The 18,197-nt window shown below is 42.4% G+C and overlaps 1 protein-coding gene across 1 annotated transcript in view; it reads right to left on the bottom strand.

Annotated features, from left to right (window-relative positions):
- Nucleotides 1-11,655: 11,655 nt before the first annotated feature.
- The window catches only part of zswim8 (zinc finger, SWIM-type containing 8), a 29,742-nt gene continuing 23,200 nt past the window's right edge, over nucleotides 11,656-18,197 (bottom strand). Inside the window, exons 25-26 of the mRNA XM_061086905.1 lie at nucleotides 15,342-15,520; nucleotides 11,656-13,738 (exon numbers count right to left, since the gene is read on the bottom strand). Of these exons, the coding sequence (XP_060942888.1) occupies nucleotides 13,535-13,738; nucleotides 15,342-15,520 (383 nt within the window). The 3' untranslated portion in view covers nucleotides 11,656-13,534. The remainder of the gene's footprint in view (nucleotides 13,739-15,341; nucleotides 15,521-18,197) is intronic.

Here is an 18,197-nt window from a genome sequence, read left to right as displayed (position 1 = left end):
AAATGAGTGTCATCACAACAAGATGGAGATAAAAAATGATTTAAGGATTGGTTTTTCGTCACACCGTGTGACCGTGGCGTGGCGTCAAAGTTCATCAACTCGCCGTGAAACACGAAATTGCTGTAACTTCAGTGTTCATGGTTCTATCTCACTCAAACTACATGTGTGTATCAACAGCCCCCCCCCCCCCCGAAGATATTCATATGGTTTTAAGGCCGTGTGACCGTGGCGTCGAAGTTTGATTACACGCCATCAAAACACGAGGTTCTGTATCTCGGACATATATTGTCCAATCAAGTCCAAACTAGACACATAAGACAAGAGTCCTGGCCTGATGACATCTACACAGAAATCATGACTTTAAATCACAACGCCCCCTGGTGGCTACAGGAAGTGAAGCGTTTATTGTCCAATTGAGTCCAAACTAGACATGTAAGACTAGAGTCCCAGCCTGATGACATCTACACAGAAATCATGACTTTAAATCACAGCGCCCCCTGGTGGCTACAGGAAGTGAAGCTTTTATCCTTGCCACAGAGAGGAAAACACATCCAACGCAGAGACGTGCGCCTGGTCATCGACCGCTCTCTCCCCCGACCGCAACAGGCTTCAACGTGCAGGTGCTCGTTATTATTATTTCCCTTTCGGGGGCTTTTTGAGGGTCTAGACATGCTCAAAAAGTTATGAAACTTGGCAGGAACTTCAAGGTCTGCGGATATTTTAGTTTTCTGGAGTAATTTGAAATGGGCGTGGCAAAATGGCTCAACAGCGCCCCCTGGAACCCAGCCCCTATGTTTCCACATAACCGATATTCAACAAAATCTGGATAAAGGTGTATCGTGCCTAATCATAGAAAAAAGCCTCATGGAGCATTATGAAAAACGCAACAGGAAGCCCGCCATTTTGGATGTAGTGGCCATTTTGGCCATTTTTGGCGATTTTTGGTGATTTTTGCTTTGACGTACTTGTCCCAGGGCTTTCACCAAATCAACTTCAAATTCAGATGAGTGTCATCACAACAAGATGGAGAAAAAAACTGACTTAAAAAATCAACTTTTCGTCCAATCGTGTGACCGTGGCGTGGCGTCAAAGTTTGATTAAACGCCATCAAAACACGAGCTTCTGTATCTCGCACATACACGGTCGAATCGAGTCCAAACTACACACATAAGACAAGAGTCCCGGCCTGATGACATCTACACAGAAATCATGACTTAAAATTACAGCGCACCCTGGTGGCAACAGGAAATGTCTTTTTTTTTGCATGTCTTACACTTGGATGTATTTCTCCTCATCCACTGACCTCAACCATGTCAAACTGTATCAAATGGGTCTCAAGACATTGATAATGAAGATATGAGATTACTGTGACTTTTCGTCAAACACCATATTAACGGCGTGGCATCAAAGTTCATCAACTCGCCATGACACACGAAATTGCTGTAACTTCCGTGTTCATGGTTCCATCTCCCTCAAACTACATGTGTGTATTAACATCCCCTCCCTGAAGATATTCATATGGTTTTAAGAAATGGGCGTGGCAAAAAAACTGACTAGCGCCCCCTAAAGGGCAGCCCCGGCACTACGATTGGTTGACATGTACAAAAATTGATTATGGCATGTGTCTTTTCATAACAAACAAACAAGTCTCTTGGATCAATATGTTAGACCAAACAGGAAGTCCGCCATTTTGGATTTAGTGGCCATTTTGACCATATTCCACATTTTTACTTTGACATACTTGTCCCAGGGCTTTTATCAGTTCAACTTTAAATTCAGATGAGTGTCATCACAACAAGATGGAGATAAAAAATGATTTAGGGATTGTTTTTTCGTCCCACCGTGTGACCGTGGCGTGGCGTCAAAGTTAATCAACTCGCCGTGAAACACGAAATGCTGTTACTTCAGTGTTCATGGTTCTATCTCACTCAAACTACATGTGTGAATCACCAGCCCCCCCCCCCCTGAAGATATTCATATGGTTTTAAGGCCGTGTGACCGTGGCGTTGAAGTTGATTAAACGCCATCAAAACACGAGGTTCTGTATCTCGGACACATATTGTCCAATCGAGTCCAAACTAGACATGTAAGACTAGAGTCCCAGCCTGATGACATCTACACAGGAATTATGACTTCAAATCACAGCGCCCCCTGGTGGCTACAGGAAGTGAAGCGTTTATTGTCCAATTGAGTCCAAACTAGACATGTAAGACTAGAGTCCCAGCCTGATGACATCTACACAGAAATCATGACTTTAAATCACAGCGCCCCCTGGTTGCTACAGGAAGTGAAGCGTTTATTGTCCAATTGAGTCCAAACTAGACATGTAAGACTAGAGTCCCAGCCTGATGACATCTACACAGAAATCATGACTTTAAATCACAGCGCCCCCTGGTGGCTACAGGAAGTGAAGCGTTTATTGTCCAATTGAGTCCAAACTAGACATGTAAGACTAGAGTCCCAGCCTGATGACATCTACACAGAAATCATGACTTTAAATCACAGCGCCCCCTGGTGGCTACAGGAAGTGAAGCGTTTATTGTCCAATTGAGTCCAAACTAGACATGTAAGACTAGAGTCCCAGCCTGATGACATCTACACAGAAATCATGACTTTAAATCACAGCGCCCCCTGGTGGCTACAGGAAGTGAAGCGTTTATTGTCCAATCGAGTCCAAACTAGACATGTAAGACTAGAGTCCCGGCCTGATGACATCTACACAGAAATTATGACTTGAAATCACAGCGCCCCCTGGTGGCTACAGGAAGTGAAGTGCTTGGTCATCGATCGCTCTCTCCCCCGACCGCAACAGACTGCAACGTGCAGGTGCTCGGGCCCGCAAGTGCTACAACGTAGCCCTAGTTTAATGTTTTTTTTAATTTTCTTTCAAAAAACCACTCAACTAAGTAAAGAGAAACGACAGTCCATCATTACTTTAATACAGGAAGGTCAGTAAATCTGGAAAATGTCAAGAACTTTGAATGTATCCTCAAGTTCCATAGTGAAAACCATCAAACGCTATGATGAAAATGGCTCTCATGAGGACCACCCCAGGACAGAAGGACCAAGATTTACCTCTGCTGCTGAGGATAAGTTCATTAGAGTTACCAGCCTCATAGTAGGGTCAAGAACCTCAATTCCGTGACCAATATCTGGCTAATATGTTTTGACGACTGATTTGACTTCTTTACACCTTTTAAAAAAAATTTAGCCCCCATGTCCCGCGCAAAAATGTCGGCATTTTTTGCAGCCGGCACCATCTTGTTAAAGTAACTTTTTTACCAGAGCACCTAGAATAATGTATGAATACACTTTTTGTGGTAAATTGACCCCATACGGATTGTGATTCTGACATAAGTCTGCCATTTGGACATCATCTTGACCCCGAAATCCAAGATGGCCACCATCTGGTAGAGCGAAAACGTAATTTTAGATACACAAATTAACTTTTTAACCAGAGCACCTAGAATAATGTATGAGGACACTTTTTGTGGTAAATTGACCATAAAGATTGTGATTCTGACATCATTTTGACATTAAGACAATCTGTTGACCCCAAAATCCAAGATGGCCACCATCCGGGAGAGCGAAAATGTAAAGTTGTATACACAAATCATCAAATAAGGGGCGGCTCCCGGTACAGGCGACATAGGCGGTTGCCTGGGGTGAAAAATGCCGAGAGGGCGGCACAAGAGACTGAATTATCATGACGTGACACATGCAATGTAAAACAATATATTAACGTCACACCATCATCCTCGAACCCCGGGACGCACCGGAGGTAGAAGCGCCGCGAAAAGCGGTCCGCCTCATTTCCTCGGCCATGTTCGCACCGGCAGCGTAATGCCGGGAAGAACCGGGAAGCGACGCTGCCACACACACAAACACAAGCACATAATCTCCTGTGGGGGGTGGGGTGCGGCTACAGGCTTGCGTAGGTCAGTCACCTGTGAAGACCCGCATCATGTACCCCTGAACCAGCTCGGAGAAATGCGCTCCCTGGGCCGCAGGGATGAGCCAACCCCACGCCACTACGCTGCCATGGGTGGAACCAGGACACCAGTGGACACAGGAGCTGGGTCCGAACTCATGGGTAAGTTTGGCAGGCTGTCGTGTTGGCAGGACTTCAACCACCTATTCATTGCACAATATCTAATAAAATGTCAATTTAGAAACAAAAATGAACCATAACCATTTCAAATTAAGTATATTAAATAATAAAAAAATTTAATTGAATTAAAATTTAAAAAAAAAAAACTGCACGCACATCCTGTGCAGAAGCCCATAGCGCACATCCTGCGCAGAAACCTATTGTGCAAATCCTGCGCAGAAACCCATTGCGCACATCCTGCGCAGAAACCTAGCTATTGCGCAGAAAGCTAGCCCCTTTGGACCCCGACAGAGTGAGGGCGTGACAACCACCGGACTTAGAGGTCGAGAACCGTCAAATCCAGCTAGCTCTCAGCGGCTAGCTGCTCTCTCAGCGGGGCTTAAGAGAACTGCAGCGCATATTTTCAAGTGTAACCATTGAACAGATCCCGTTTAACTGCCACAAGAGTTGTTCATCTTGTAATAAAGATCTCAATGAGGAAACATTCTGTGTTTTTCTATTTTCACTGCATTTTAATATAGCCTATAAATAGTGAATTTTAATATAAAAATATTAACGATTAATCAAACGTAGCTGGAGATTGAATGTCTGAAGGGGTACGGGACTGTAAAAAGTTTGGGAACCACTGCCTTACAAGAATCACAGTCCGCTGCTGCTTGTTTCCATGTGATGTCCTGAGGCTGCCCCCTGTTGGCTGCTGGGTTCCTCTGCTGCTCTTGCTTGGTTTGTGCAGCTTGTGATTAACTAAAGCTGTCCATAAAAGAAAATCTTTATTATCCTTCAAGGGCAATTTGATGTACAACCAGCAACCAGTGCACAACAAAAATAAACTAATATATAAAATGTAAATTAAACACAATATAAAAACCCTATAGACTAAGTAGCAGGGGAAAATGAGCTTTTAATAAATTAATTGATAAGTCGACCAACAGAAAATTACCTGTCAACTATTTAGATATTCTAGAAACATTTCATTCTACTTTTAATTTCCTGTTGTGTTTCTTATTATTAATAATGTTGGTGACATTTCCTCGATAAATGTTTGGAGGTTTTATTACCTCTGCTGAGGAGGCTATGTTTACACCTCTGATTTGTCAGTCAACATGTAATAAACAACTGGACCAATAATCACAAAACTTGGTAGAAGGAAGCTGCATGGATCAGAGATGAACCTGTACGGCTCTGTTGAGCTCTGAGTGCCAGTCTAGTGAATGAATCTGGAATCGTCTCTCAAATAGCACCCCACACACACACACAGGGTTTGTAGTGTGAAGCTAATGAGGTGTTTCCATAAAGATGTGATCGAAAACGTCAGACCAAGTGAATCCACTTTATTCCAGCATGAACAGAAAAAAAGAAGGGAGTTTCATTTCACCGTTAGCAGCAGGACATGCTACTGGATTTTCCCTCTCATACCATGAAGGTTACTCTATCTCTTCAGTTACTAATAAAGCTCTGTTCAGTTAGACCAGGGGTGTCCAAACTACGGCCCGCGGGCCAACTGCGGCCCGCCATCCATTTTTAATTGGCCCGCATCAATGTCTAAAAATATAATGTATTAAAAAAAACCCTCAAGATTTAGTAGCGCTCAAATGGCACTTTGTTTTGCTTTATGGGGCCAGGCTTCGTCGACAGGAGGGAGGCCGGTGCATGCTTCTGCGTTTTCAGAGACACGCAAGAAGGGGCACGCAAGAGCCCTTTGCGTGCCCCTTCTTTCGTGCTTGGGACGTTCACCAATTTTTGTAACTATACGACAAAGCTACGCAAGCCTCACGCAGCCCACAGGGCTGTGATTGGTCCGCTAACTACATCCTTTCCAGAGTCATATTTCCGGTTTCATGCCCCATAATACCGACAGAAACCACGGAAGATTTAGAAGAACGGATATGGACCAAATAGAAGAGCACTTGGCAGAAGAGATCTGAAAGTATCACCACTTGTATAACCCGGCCGTCACTGACTAAATACAAGAACACGCAGATGACCTGCAATTCCTGGAAGGAGATTACATGTCATTTTTTATCTCGCCTGACGCCGATTTGCAGGTCGACGAGTGTACGAAGCCGTGTAGAAAGATCAGGGACAAATTTGTCCTTAAGAAAAAGTAATAAACAGTCGACAAAGAAGGTGTCTCTAAGGTTTTTATTGACAAAATACGTTACTCCACCTAGTGGTCTGGCGGTGAATTGCTTTGCTGACTTGCTAGCTGTCCCTCAGAACGCCACCACGCCACGGGCAGGGGGGCGTGGCGGCGTGAGTGGCCCAGTCCTTCGTATTTTTTTCTGTATGTGGCCCTCGGGACAAAAAGTTTGGACACCCCTGAGTTAGACACACAAAGGGATATAAGAACTGGGCTTAATGAAAATGCAAGAGAATTCATAACCAACACAAATTAGTCCTCCCACGTCACACTAAGTTTTACTCATCCTGCGTCCCTGAAATTCAAGTATGTGTCCCGTATGTATTTCCAAAAACACATTTAGCATTTTTTTTAAAAACACTGGCATGAACATGAATTAAACATGGACACTACAGGGGTATATCAGGCAGTCCATGCCCAACATACTATATTGCCATCTTTCTGCAGCAGGAACCTGAGAAACGAAAATGCATAACACATCAGTATCATTACTTAAGTTTCCATGGCTTAGACCAAACAGCTGCACTCCAGCTGTTGTCCTGAATGAGCTTTGCTAATGAAAGAATACTGCATAGTCACATGCAGTATGCGTTGAGAGCACAGCATCCTGGTTTAAATGTTACTATCAACACATCTCCTTTGGTACTCTGTGTGCAACAAGCATACTGTTGTACTAACAGGAGAAAACTTACGTCAAAGTCATATGGATGATGGGTACCCTTGTAGCGATGGTGGATACTTGTGTATTCAAAACAAATGAGATGTTAAAAGACCTACCTCGAACATAAGTAACCGTCAAGTTGATAAACTACAGGTCTATTAGAAGAATTTAGATAAACCATTAATATTAGAAGAAAATTTCCTTCTCAAACCTTCTGTTTACACCAAAATCATAATATAGCTTTAAAACCCAAAGAAAAGAATGAAATCATTTCAACATGCATCAGTAGACCTTCAATTATCTGAAATAGTTTTAATAAAACACGCACTTGTCAAAGTGTAGGTGTGCTATGTCTTGAAAAACAGCTTTGGATTCCTATCACTTGTGCACATGTACCAACTTTCTGGAGGCCAAGTATGAATTATGAAATGTGAGAATGGATTTCAAAAAAAGAACTGTACTGTAGCTTGGACCCCTAAAGAATGTTTGTATTAAACTATGAAATGGTCTCAATCTCCTTATTCGCCTTCCTTCAATGTTTCTCCTACCTCTCGCTCTCTCCCTCTCTCAGCAGCAAAATGACAGGCGGGATCACATCAGATACCATGCAGCAAATCCAGCCAGAGCAGCAATCCAAGTCGCTAACAGAATCTGTCCTGTTGGGTGTCGGAGGTCGGCCATGGCGAGTTGACTGGCATATGCCGTTCCACTCTACGCTGCTGGATGCACAAAAAGAGAAAAACAAACCTTGACAACAACAACCTCACAACAGTTCCTCATAGCAGCATGATTAATACAAAGAGAAAAATAAAAACCTGCTAATTTTGGCAGCATAGTAGGGACATTTGCTGATTTCACCATCCGTGGCTCAGTGGACAGGCAAGCCAGCATCTAAAACATCCTCCTGGATGAGCTCCCTGTGTGAACAGACAGGCTGCGGTGACAGACTGCAGTTAGAGTCAAAGATGAATCAAAAAAAGATTAAATTATCAGGTGCACAATTCAGAAAGCACCGCAAAGTAGACGAGGAGAAGAAAGAACAATATAGAGCTAAGAATCACCCCGATTATCATCATTAATGTTTATTTTTGTCGACATGACATGATGTGCTATCAGTACAGCTGATTTCCAACTCTTTATATTTTTTGTTAGATATTTTTATTGTTTTTTATAGCTTACAATTTTGGGCGCCAATTTGAAATCTTGCCTAGGGTGCCAACATTGCCAGGGCCAGCCCTGATATGAATGCTACGCAGAGTTCAAGTACCAGACACATCTCAACATCAGCTGTCCAGGGGAGACTGCGTGAATCAGGCCTTCATGGTCGAATTCCTGCAAAGAAGCCACTCCTGAGGAAGAATAACAAGAAGAAGAGACTTGCTTGGGCCAAGAAACACAAGGAATGGAAATTAAACCAGTGGAAATCTGTACTTTGGTCTGATGAGTCCAAATTTGAGATTTTTGGTTCCAACCGCCATGTCTTTGTAAGAAAAGGTGAGCAGATAGTCTCTAAATGTGTGGTTCCCACCGTGAAGCATGGAGGAGGAGATGTGATGCAGGGAAGGGGGGGGGGGGGGGGGGGGCCTATATTTAACCAGGCTACCACAACATTCTGCAGTGACATGCCATCCCATCTGGTTTGCGCTTAGTGGGACCAGCATTTGTATTTCAACAGGACAATGACCCCAAACACACCTCCAGGCTATTTGACCAGGAAGCAGAGTGATGGAGTGTGGCGTCAGATGACCTGGCCTCCACAACCGCGCGACCTAAACCAAAATGAGATGGTTTGGGATGAGTTGCAGAGTGAAGGCAAAGCAGCCAACAAGTGCTAAGCGCCTCTGGGAACACTTCAAGACTGTTGGAAAACCATTCCAGGTGACTACCTCATGAAGCTGATATAAATAAGGCCAAGACTGTGCAAAGCTGTCATCGAAGCAAAAGGTGGCTACTTTGAAGAATCTAAAATATGAGGCATATTCTGGTTTGTTGAGCTTTTTTTTTGATTACCACATAATTCCATGGTTGTCCGTCTGTCTGCTCGTTCATCCCAGTCTTGTGAACCCAATAGTTACAAGAACGCCTGAGTGGAATTTCTTTAACTTTAGTACAAATATTCACTTGGACACAAAGATTAACTGATTACTTTTTGGCAGTCATAGGTGAAAGGTTAAGGTCACAGTGACCTCTCAAACCAAGTTTTTGGCCTTGTGAAGCCGAAATCTCCAGAACACCATGCGAGAATCCTTTCATATTTGGCTCAAACATTGAATGGGACTTGATGATTCTCTGATCAAATTTTGGCAGCCAAAGGTTAAGGTCTAACAAATGTATTATATATAATTCTTGAACATAATATCTTAAGATCAGCTTTAGGGAATTTTTTCAAATTTACTTAAAACATTCAAATTTGATTGGACTAATAGATGACTTGATTAGAATTTTGTGGACAGGGTCACTGTGACTTCTCATAACAGAGGTTTTGCCTTGTGAAAGTGATATCTCAATTTCTTCAACTGTTGATCAGTTGTCCTGTATTGACTCTGGAAAAAAAATGTATGTAGAAAGACACAGCACTGGTTGACAGAGGCACACAATCGAATTGTGGTAATTCTAGTTTTTGATTATGTGTTTTGCTGATTAGTTTGTAGTGACTCCTTGTGACTTGCCCTTCTGTCCATCCTGGGAAAATAATCCCTGCAATTGTGGCTCTCCCTAACATTTCTGCATATTTCCCCTGCAAAAAACGAGGTGAGTTGTTGATACGGAGACTATTATCCAAATTGATCCCAGGAGGCAGACATGTAAGATTATATTCCTTGTTTGGATTGGCTCAGGTGAGACCTGAAACATCCCTTAGTTATGCTGCTATAGGAACAGACTTCTTCCCTCTGTTAAAAGAAAATGTTTCTCTTTCCACTGTTACAGAATGTTTGCTGATTGTGGAAACTTTTGGGTTGCTTTATAACATACGGTCTCCACCTTACTATAAAAAGTGGCTTGAGATAATGTATGTTTTGGCGCTATACAAATAAATCGAATTGAATTTTATTGACATTATGCAATACCATGTACAGTATATACATTTTACAGTTGGTCCTGGTTAACTGTACCTGTTGAGCCAAATATGCTGATCAATCGTCAATCAAATTTTATTTCTATAGCCCATATTCACAAATCACAATTAGTCATAGAGCTTAATGCAGCTGATCCAGCTAATGCTTCAGATTGTCATTGTTGATGCAAGGAACACAGGGGAAAGGACACTGATGCAGACACTAGGCGCAGAGATAATTAAACCAGTGACTTCATTAACAAAAAACTACAAAGACGATGATGAAGCAAGGGTCAAAAGTAAAGAATACAGTCCAACAGGGCAAACAAATCCAGAAACTCCCAGAGAGGAATCCAAAGTCCAGTAAACAAGCAAAAAGTACAGGCAAGCAGACAGGATACTGCAAAAACAGCAAGACATCTGGAAGATAGAAAGGAAGAGAAATGATTTATGTATGGTGCATCACAGAGGGGCAGTGGTTAGTACTGTTGCCCACAGCAATAAGGTTCTGGTTTGAATTCTGGCTTAATATCACTGCTGTTCTATCAAAGCATTATACCAATGAAGGAACCCTTCCACTCATCATGTATTATCTCCACAAAGGTTATATCCCTTTCTGTTGGTTGATTGGTTTGTTTGTTTGTTTGTCTGTCAACATCTGCCACTAGATGCAGCTAAATCATTTGGTGTACAGCAGTCGTGAAAACCATGGTCTCAAAGCCAGTGGCATGAAAAATAGGATAGAGGAGCCATGTCCTTCACTTCTGGATACTGTTTAAGCTTGCTTTACTAACTGATTATGTCCCATGATGCAGAATGTCTACATGCATATTAAATCTATATGGAGCTGATAAGGAAACAAGGCCATTTATTTTGTTCTCACCTGCATATTGAAGGTAGACCTACTTTGCTCTGCTAGCATAGCACAGATGTTGTGTTATACTTAGAAAATAACAGAGCAGATTTATGGTCTGATGAATGATCCTGCTCCTCCCTCTTGTGGTCACTGCTGATATTCTGCATGTAGTCTAAAGGCCGATTTATAGTCGTTTTTTACGCACGCACGCAGCTTCTACGGACTCGTTTTGGTTTATAGTTCCCCCAGAGTTGCGCGTACTTGCGGGGGGCGTGTTGCGGCTTGCGTGCGTCAGCCAATTTTTCTAACTATACGACAAAGCGACGCGAGCCTCACGCAGCCCGCAAGGCTTGTGATTGGTCTGCTTACTACATCCCGTCCGGAGTCGCATTTCCGGTTTCAATCCCGGAAACTGCGGAAACCACGGAAGATTTAGAAGAACGAATATGGACCAAATAGAAGAGCACTTGGCATAAAAGATCCGAAACTATGACCACTAGTATAACCCGTCACTGACCGGCGGATTTGTCAGCCAGTAAAAGGCTCTGAGGAGCCGCCATGGCGATGTCAATAAACGTGTGCCACACACGAAGAAGAGCCGACTTCAACAACAAACATTACTCCGCCTAGTGGTCTGGCGGTGAATTGCGTTGCAACCCGCGCAACCCCGGGGGAACTATAAACCAAAACGAGTCCGTAGAAGCTGCGTGCGTGCGTGCGTGCGTGCGTAAAAAACGACTATAAATCGGCCTTTAATCGGCCTTAAGGAGCAGAACGTGGCCTGACCTAATGATATGAGAAAATAATCACCTCTACGATTGATACCCACACATCGTTTTAATTGTCTTTATTAAGTAAACTCTACACATTCAGTATTGCTTTAATATTTTTATTTATTCTTTTCACACTAATTTAGAACCTTTTGCAATCAGTACATATAGAACTTTTCAATCAAGCTACTGTTTTTTAGGAATACAAAAATATCACAGTACATTTTCTACTAAGTCCCCTTCACCTGTGAGGCCCAAAGCTGATCAAAGAGGCACGTTCAGAACCACAGCAGGTGCCTGGACAAAGATGGAAAGTAACAGCACCATGGTCCACAAGCTAAACACACAGATCCAGGTGAGTGGAATTGTGTGAATAAGGACTTTCCATAGCCAGGCCACCGTGTCTCCTTTTAATACATGAACACATTGTTTAAGTGTGAACTTTGAAGGAGATGGCTGAAAATGAGACAGTGTCCGTTTATCCACTGTGGGACAACCCCACATGCTTCCCCGTGAGATGCCAAACCAAATGCTATCCATTGTAAAACCTTAGGAAAACTTAGTTTTGCAAATCAAAGTCTGTTTAACTTCACAAAATCCACTAAGAATCAGTGCACTGCTTCTCCCCCACATTTTGATGGGGAAGTATGTGGGACTGTCATCTTCACCAGCTACTCCTGTCTGTGTTTGAACTTGTCAATCACTTGAATGCTGAAAAGAAGGGTCAGGTATAGAATCCTATTACTTTAGGAATATTACTGATTATCAAAAACTGGTGGCATTGAATGCTTCTTATCTATTTCATGTAGACTCTTCTTTTCACTTCATGTCAATCCCAATTTTGTAATTGACTGAATTGTACAAATTGTTGAAGTTTCTGCCACTAAAAAAAACAAAACTGTTAAGATTGATGCCGAAAATATGTGGAGCCCTTAACAGGACAGAAGAAAAGAACTTTATATATTCCTATATGTGTTGCCTTTAGGAGATCCCAAAAGTTTGATCTCATAAAAAAAAAGTCAAACGATACTCAGCCAAACTGATGATGTTCTAACACAGAGTAAGAGTGACAATGGAGAAGGCCCTCAGTGGCCCTGCGTGGCCCAGCAGCGTTTGCTGGCCTCAGGTTTTGGTCTGGAGCTGAGTTCACATTGCTCCTCAGGCGCACTGAAATGTAAATGTGGATCCCACACAACAAAACAACCTTTAATATTCTGTCTCTTCCCCTTCCCCTCTCCATACATGTCAGATTCTATACAAAATATCAAAAAAGATTAAACAAATACAGAAAAATCCTCACCTGTACTGACAATATATTTTCTAATATTAAACCTTTTTTCCCTGTTAATCTTCCTTTTCTCCCAAACTGCAAAGATTCAGATCCATAGTGACAAACATTTAGTGAACGAGGCCTCACAGCATCTACCACTCTGGACAGGAATGTTGCAGCATGATATTGACTCACACTCAGTGGTTTCATTCAAAACAAAACAAACTTAACTACGAAACGTGGGAAATTAAGTGAGAATGGAGGATGACAGATCCCCTTCAAATGTCTTCAGTGTAGGGGAAATGTAAAAGATGAATTGAGCTGCAGAAAGGTAGGAATACACTTTAATTCCACAGTTAAACAAACATAAAATATGATAAAACAAGAGTGAGGAGTCAGTCAAGACCAGAGAAGAGCAAGGTCGGTGGACACACCCATAAAAAAGGAAGTCCCTGTTTGTCAGGGTTACAGGAGCTGATTGTCCTGCCTGTGTGCTGTGTTTGCTGAGTCCACATCGCAGGGAACAGGATCCCTGACAGAACCAGACAGAATGTGGCCAGCTCAGTGCAGCGGCAGTAGCAGTGTTAGAGGCTGAGGGGGCGCAAGGTCGAACTTGTCAAGTTGATTCAGGACCAGGCCCAGGCCCAGCACACCCTTGCTCAGGGTGCTGCTTAAGGGGAGAAGGTTGCCATCTCCAGGGAAATGCGCTGCCACAGCTCCTTCGTCTGCTTGCCTCTCTTCAGGTTCTGCAGCACATCGTTAAACTGCATCATACCCACAGGTGTCAGGCAGAAAGCACCTCGAGCGCTGCGGATGATGTTGACAAAGTCATCATAGTCAGCAGGTGTCAGGTGGATGAGCCGGTGGTGGATGTACTGCAGAGAAAAAGGCAGAGGCAGAAAGAAGCAGGTGTGATTCTACAGGCAGCTGGGACAGACTTGGACAATACCTTTATCAAAGATGTGCTATAACAAGATATAACCTTTTCTATTTTAACAGAGGAACAGATTTTCCATCGACGCCTGAACCTCTTCCCACATCCCTAAACTTTTCATGGCCTCAAATATGTCTGATGTGTTTCATCAAAAAACGACACACCCACACACAAAGCCTAGACAGAACAGGGCTGGTGTTAAGCTATGGTCTGTCTGCCTGTTGAGAACCGTATGCTTGATGCCTTGCAAAATGGACATACGGGCGATGCATTAAAAAAAACGTTTTAAAAACCCACTCTGTTATCTGAGAGAAATGGGTGGGATTTCTCTCAGATACTTCTAACTTAATTCTGACTCATGATTTCGGTTTCAGATATCCAAAATTTATTCTGACTAGTCATAATTCAAGTTTAAGATATCTTTCATTTACCTCAGTTCAAGATATCTATATTTAAATTTGAACGAGACAAAATGGTGTTGAAAATATGAACTTGAACTATGACTGGTCAGAATTCAATTATAGATATCTTTAATAAGAAACTTGCAAAAGTAGTTTAAATATTACTAGTCAAATGTAATCACAAATGTTGCAAATTTTAATTTATTGTTTTGAGTAGTCAGAATGATGTTATAGAAATCTTACAAATTAAAAGTACAACTAGTCGAAATGACGTTCGATCAAACTTGCTTAACATATGTTAAAATGGCTTGGCCCACTGAGTATGCCTCTGTGTGACCTGAGGTGTCTCTTCCTCACAGCAGAGTCTCTGTCACTCACAGCAAAGAAGCTGCACTGGGCTGAATTCAACATCTTCCAGCAAGTTGTTTTTATGCTTATGAACACAAACGTTTTTGCTTCACTGCTTCGTGTATGCAACTGCAGCTTCCTCTCTACAATCAACCTATGGGTCTCTTGTCCACTGCGGCATTCTCCCTCCTTGTTCAGCCAGGGCAGCACCAGTCATTAAAGGTATTTTAACCCTTTATATTAAAGCCTCAAAGTCATCCCGCTTCAGAGCGGCATTAACATCAAAGTTGTTTACAATCCACCAGAAGAAGATGAACTGCACCAACATGTTTTCTCTTCAAAAGCTCTGACGGTGATGTTGTGCTGCTGAAGCATGTGAACGCTAGTCTAACACATTAGCAGCTAAGGGTCAGCTCTGAATGCTTGAAAGTAAAGTGTTCCCACAATTTAAATGAATGGGCTATATCACATATACTATTTGATGTTCGGGATGAAACATCACGATTATGCATTGATGTATCGGACTCTCCTAATGACGTTCTCGGTGCAATATGGCAGCGCTCATATCGTCTTTATTTAGAGTATGAGAGTATTATCAATGTATGCATTGCAATGTGGACATAAAAATGACCCCATGTGCTCACAATAGCTTTGGAATGCCTTCATAATGTGATGCTTGGAACCTGATTTAAAGACATCTTCGGTTTATTGACATTTCAGACTGCACTGGAATCTGTCCATCTGCTCCACTATGAATGTAAGCAGGGCTGCAGTGTGAGCATAGACGCATTGTACCTGCAGGTAGGCCTGTTGGCAGCGCTGGACTAGCTGATGGAAAGCAGGTGTTCGGAGATGAGCGTGGATATGGGCTGGGTTCAGTCTCTGCAGAGCCTCCATGATGATCTCCTGCAGGACAAATGGACTAAGGACACCTTTTGCTGCTCCGACACAGAACTGGTACACGTAGTTGACTCCTGACAGGATGGATAGGCAGAGAGGAGAAAGAGAAAGGAGATGAATGGATGTTCAGACAAAACAGCAAGTGACTGTTAAGTTCGGAGGAAACGGTCCCTATATTGTATTTTATGTGTTTCATTACTTGCAGCCAAAGACACACAAAACAGATTCTTTGTACTGTGTGAACGCAAATTCGTCCTGGGCCATATACGAAGGACCACCTACTCAGCTTACGTCCTCTGACTGGCTACAATTTCACAATGAATCAAATGTATTTTTACGCTTCAGTGCCAAGATATTAATATTGTGGCCAGTACCACAATATTATCTTCTTTTTTTAAATGGTAAATTCTTTCTTCATAGCAGAGCGGATTGATCATGATAAATATCACACATCCACACACTATTAAATACCCCCCAGATAAGAAAGGTTTTCTAAGATTAGGCTCCGTTAAGCCATATGACACCAAGAAAGCCAGTCGCTGAACTTGATCCTGCTTGCCTTGTCCAAGATCACTTTCCAAAAATTGGTCATGTAACGTAAAAGAGGGTTGCAAGCCCTGTGAACACTATTGAACACCCTGGTTGGATGGGGACTGCCAGTGGACAGCCCCTTTCAAGTCTCTCCAGAGAAGTTTGATTGGGTTCAACTCAGGGCTCTAGTGGGGGAACTCAAAGACATTCAAAGAGTTGTCTCGCAGACACTCCTGTGCCGAGGATGGAAGGTGAACCTTCTAAGGTCCTGATACCTGCCCTATTTCCCTGTCCCTGCTGCTAAAGCAACCCTATAGCATGATGCTGACACCAGGTAATAAGCAGTACCTGGTTTCCTCCAGATTTGATATATGTATAATATATATACACTCACCAGCCACTTTATTAGGTACACCTTGCTAGTACCAGGTTGGACCCCCTTTTGTCTTCAGAACTGCCTTAATTCTACGTTGCATAGATTCAACAAGGCGTGGCGTTTAAATTATGCTCAATTGGTACTAAGGGGCCCAAAGTGTGCCAAGAAAATAACAAGGCATTTTTGTCCACACAACTGCCGCTCACTGGATATTTTCTCTTTTTCGGACCATTCTCTGTAAACTCTAGAGATGGTTGTGCGTGAAAATCCAAGTAGATCTGAAGTTTTTGAAATACTCAAACCAGCTCGTCTGGCTCCAACAACCATGCCACGTTCAAAGTCACTTAAATCAACTTCCTTCCCCATTCTGATGCTCGGTTTGAACTTCAGCAAGTCGTCTTCAGCACGTCTAGATGCCGAAATCCATTGAGTTGCTGCCATGTGATGGCTGATTAGCTATTTGCGTTAACAAGCAATTGAACTGGTGTGCCTAATAAAGTGGCCGGTGAGTGTATATATATAAATATATATATATTAGGGCGGTCAAAATTAACTAGTTAATTTTATTAACACATGTGAAGAATGACCCACTCCATGTACCCCTACCCGCCCCCACTCACTCGCTCAGAGTGACACGCAGTGAGATCAGAGCTCGCTCACGTTAAGCAGCCGGTCAGTGACTTTGTGGAAGAACAGTGAAACAAAGAGTTTCTCTGGTCACACAAGCACAGTGATAAGTGCAACATGTTGACGAGTCACTTCCATGGTGTTTAAATGCAGCCTCATAAACTCTGGAATCAAACAAACACTAAGTAACTTAATTTACTGATCAGATCCTGATAACTGGTGATGAGTGTTTATTAGTTCAAGTGAGAGCAGAGTGGAGGAGGACACAGAAACTCCAGCTCTGTACAAATCAACTGCAGTTTCTGCTCTGATCACTGAGCAGCTGATCACTGAGCAGCTGTGACCAGAGAAACTGTGTGTTTATTAATGAGTAATTTCACAAGTTAATCTTCCCCCGTTAACGTGTTAATTTTGACAGCCCAACGGTTAGGGTGAGTATATATATATATGTATATGTATATATATATACATATACGACGGGTTGGATGTCCAGCTGTATTAAGAGTACTCAGTGTTCCTTCTTTGTCACTTCTTTAGAAGTGTTGATTTGTGCGCTTAAGTATTACCTCTTCAATTAAACAATTCAGTGCTAGACAAACTGTCTCTTTGACATACTACTTATAGACTAGGCAATGCTTGCCTTAGGGGTAAAAATTACAGCCATGATGAGAGCAATTCATTAGTGCAGAGCTAGGATAGGGACTTTACAAAAAATGCACCCACAAAAATCATGTTTGTATCATTTTGCTTGTGTTAAACTCTCACATACAAATAATGCGTTGCTCTTGTGGCAACAACCTTCATCAGCATTGACTTCACTGAAGTACAGTGTAACAAAACTTTTAAATGTTTAGCTCCCCATAGTAATTTTGTGATTAAGAGCAGCATCCTGTGTGATTGAAATCTCTGCTTGTCCAGGTGAGTTGCATGTGAGTTAGTGAGCAGTCTTTCCCCTTGCAACAGCATCAGTGTTTATTGATACTATAGTCTTTAATTATCAAGCCCTGTGACTTGTTTCATAACTGGTGCTGGTATCTAAATTCATTAACTGTGCCCATGACCAGAACATTATCGTGCAGTGTGATCACAGTCCCATCTCTGAGGTCTACAGCCAGCTACTTCAGTATCATGTCTTGGTTTTTGCTCTGATTTACATCTTGGTGGACAACCATCAATAACATTCAGTGAATATGTTGTTTTTTGCGTTTCATTGTCAA

The sequence above is a fragment of the Limanda limanda genome, chromosome 15, assembly GCF_963576545.1.
Source record: "Limanda limanda chromosome 15, fLimLim1.1, whole genome shotgun sequence".
NCBI classification, from domain to species: Eukaryota; Metazoa; Chordata; class Actinopteri; order Pleuronectiformes; family Pleuronectidae; genus Limanda; species Limanda limanda.
Note: the sequence above shows the minus strand (reverse complement) of the source record. Positions and strands in the feature narration are given on the sequence as shown.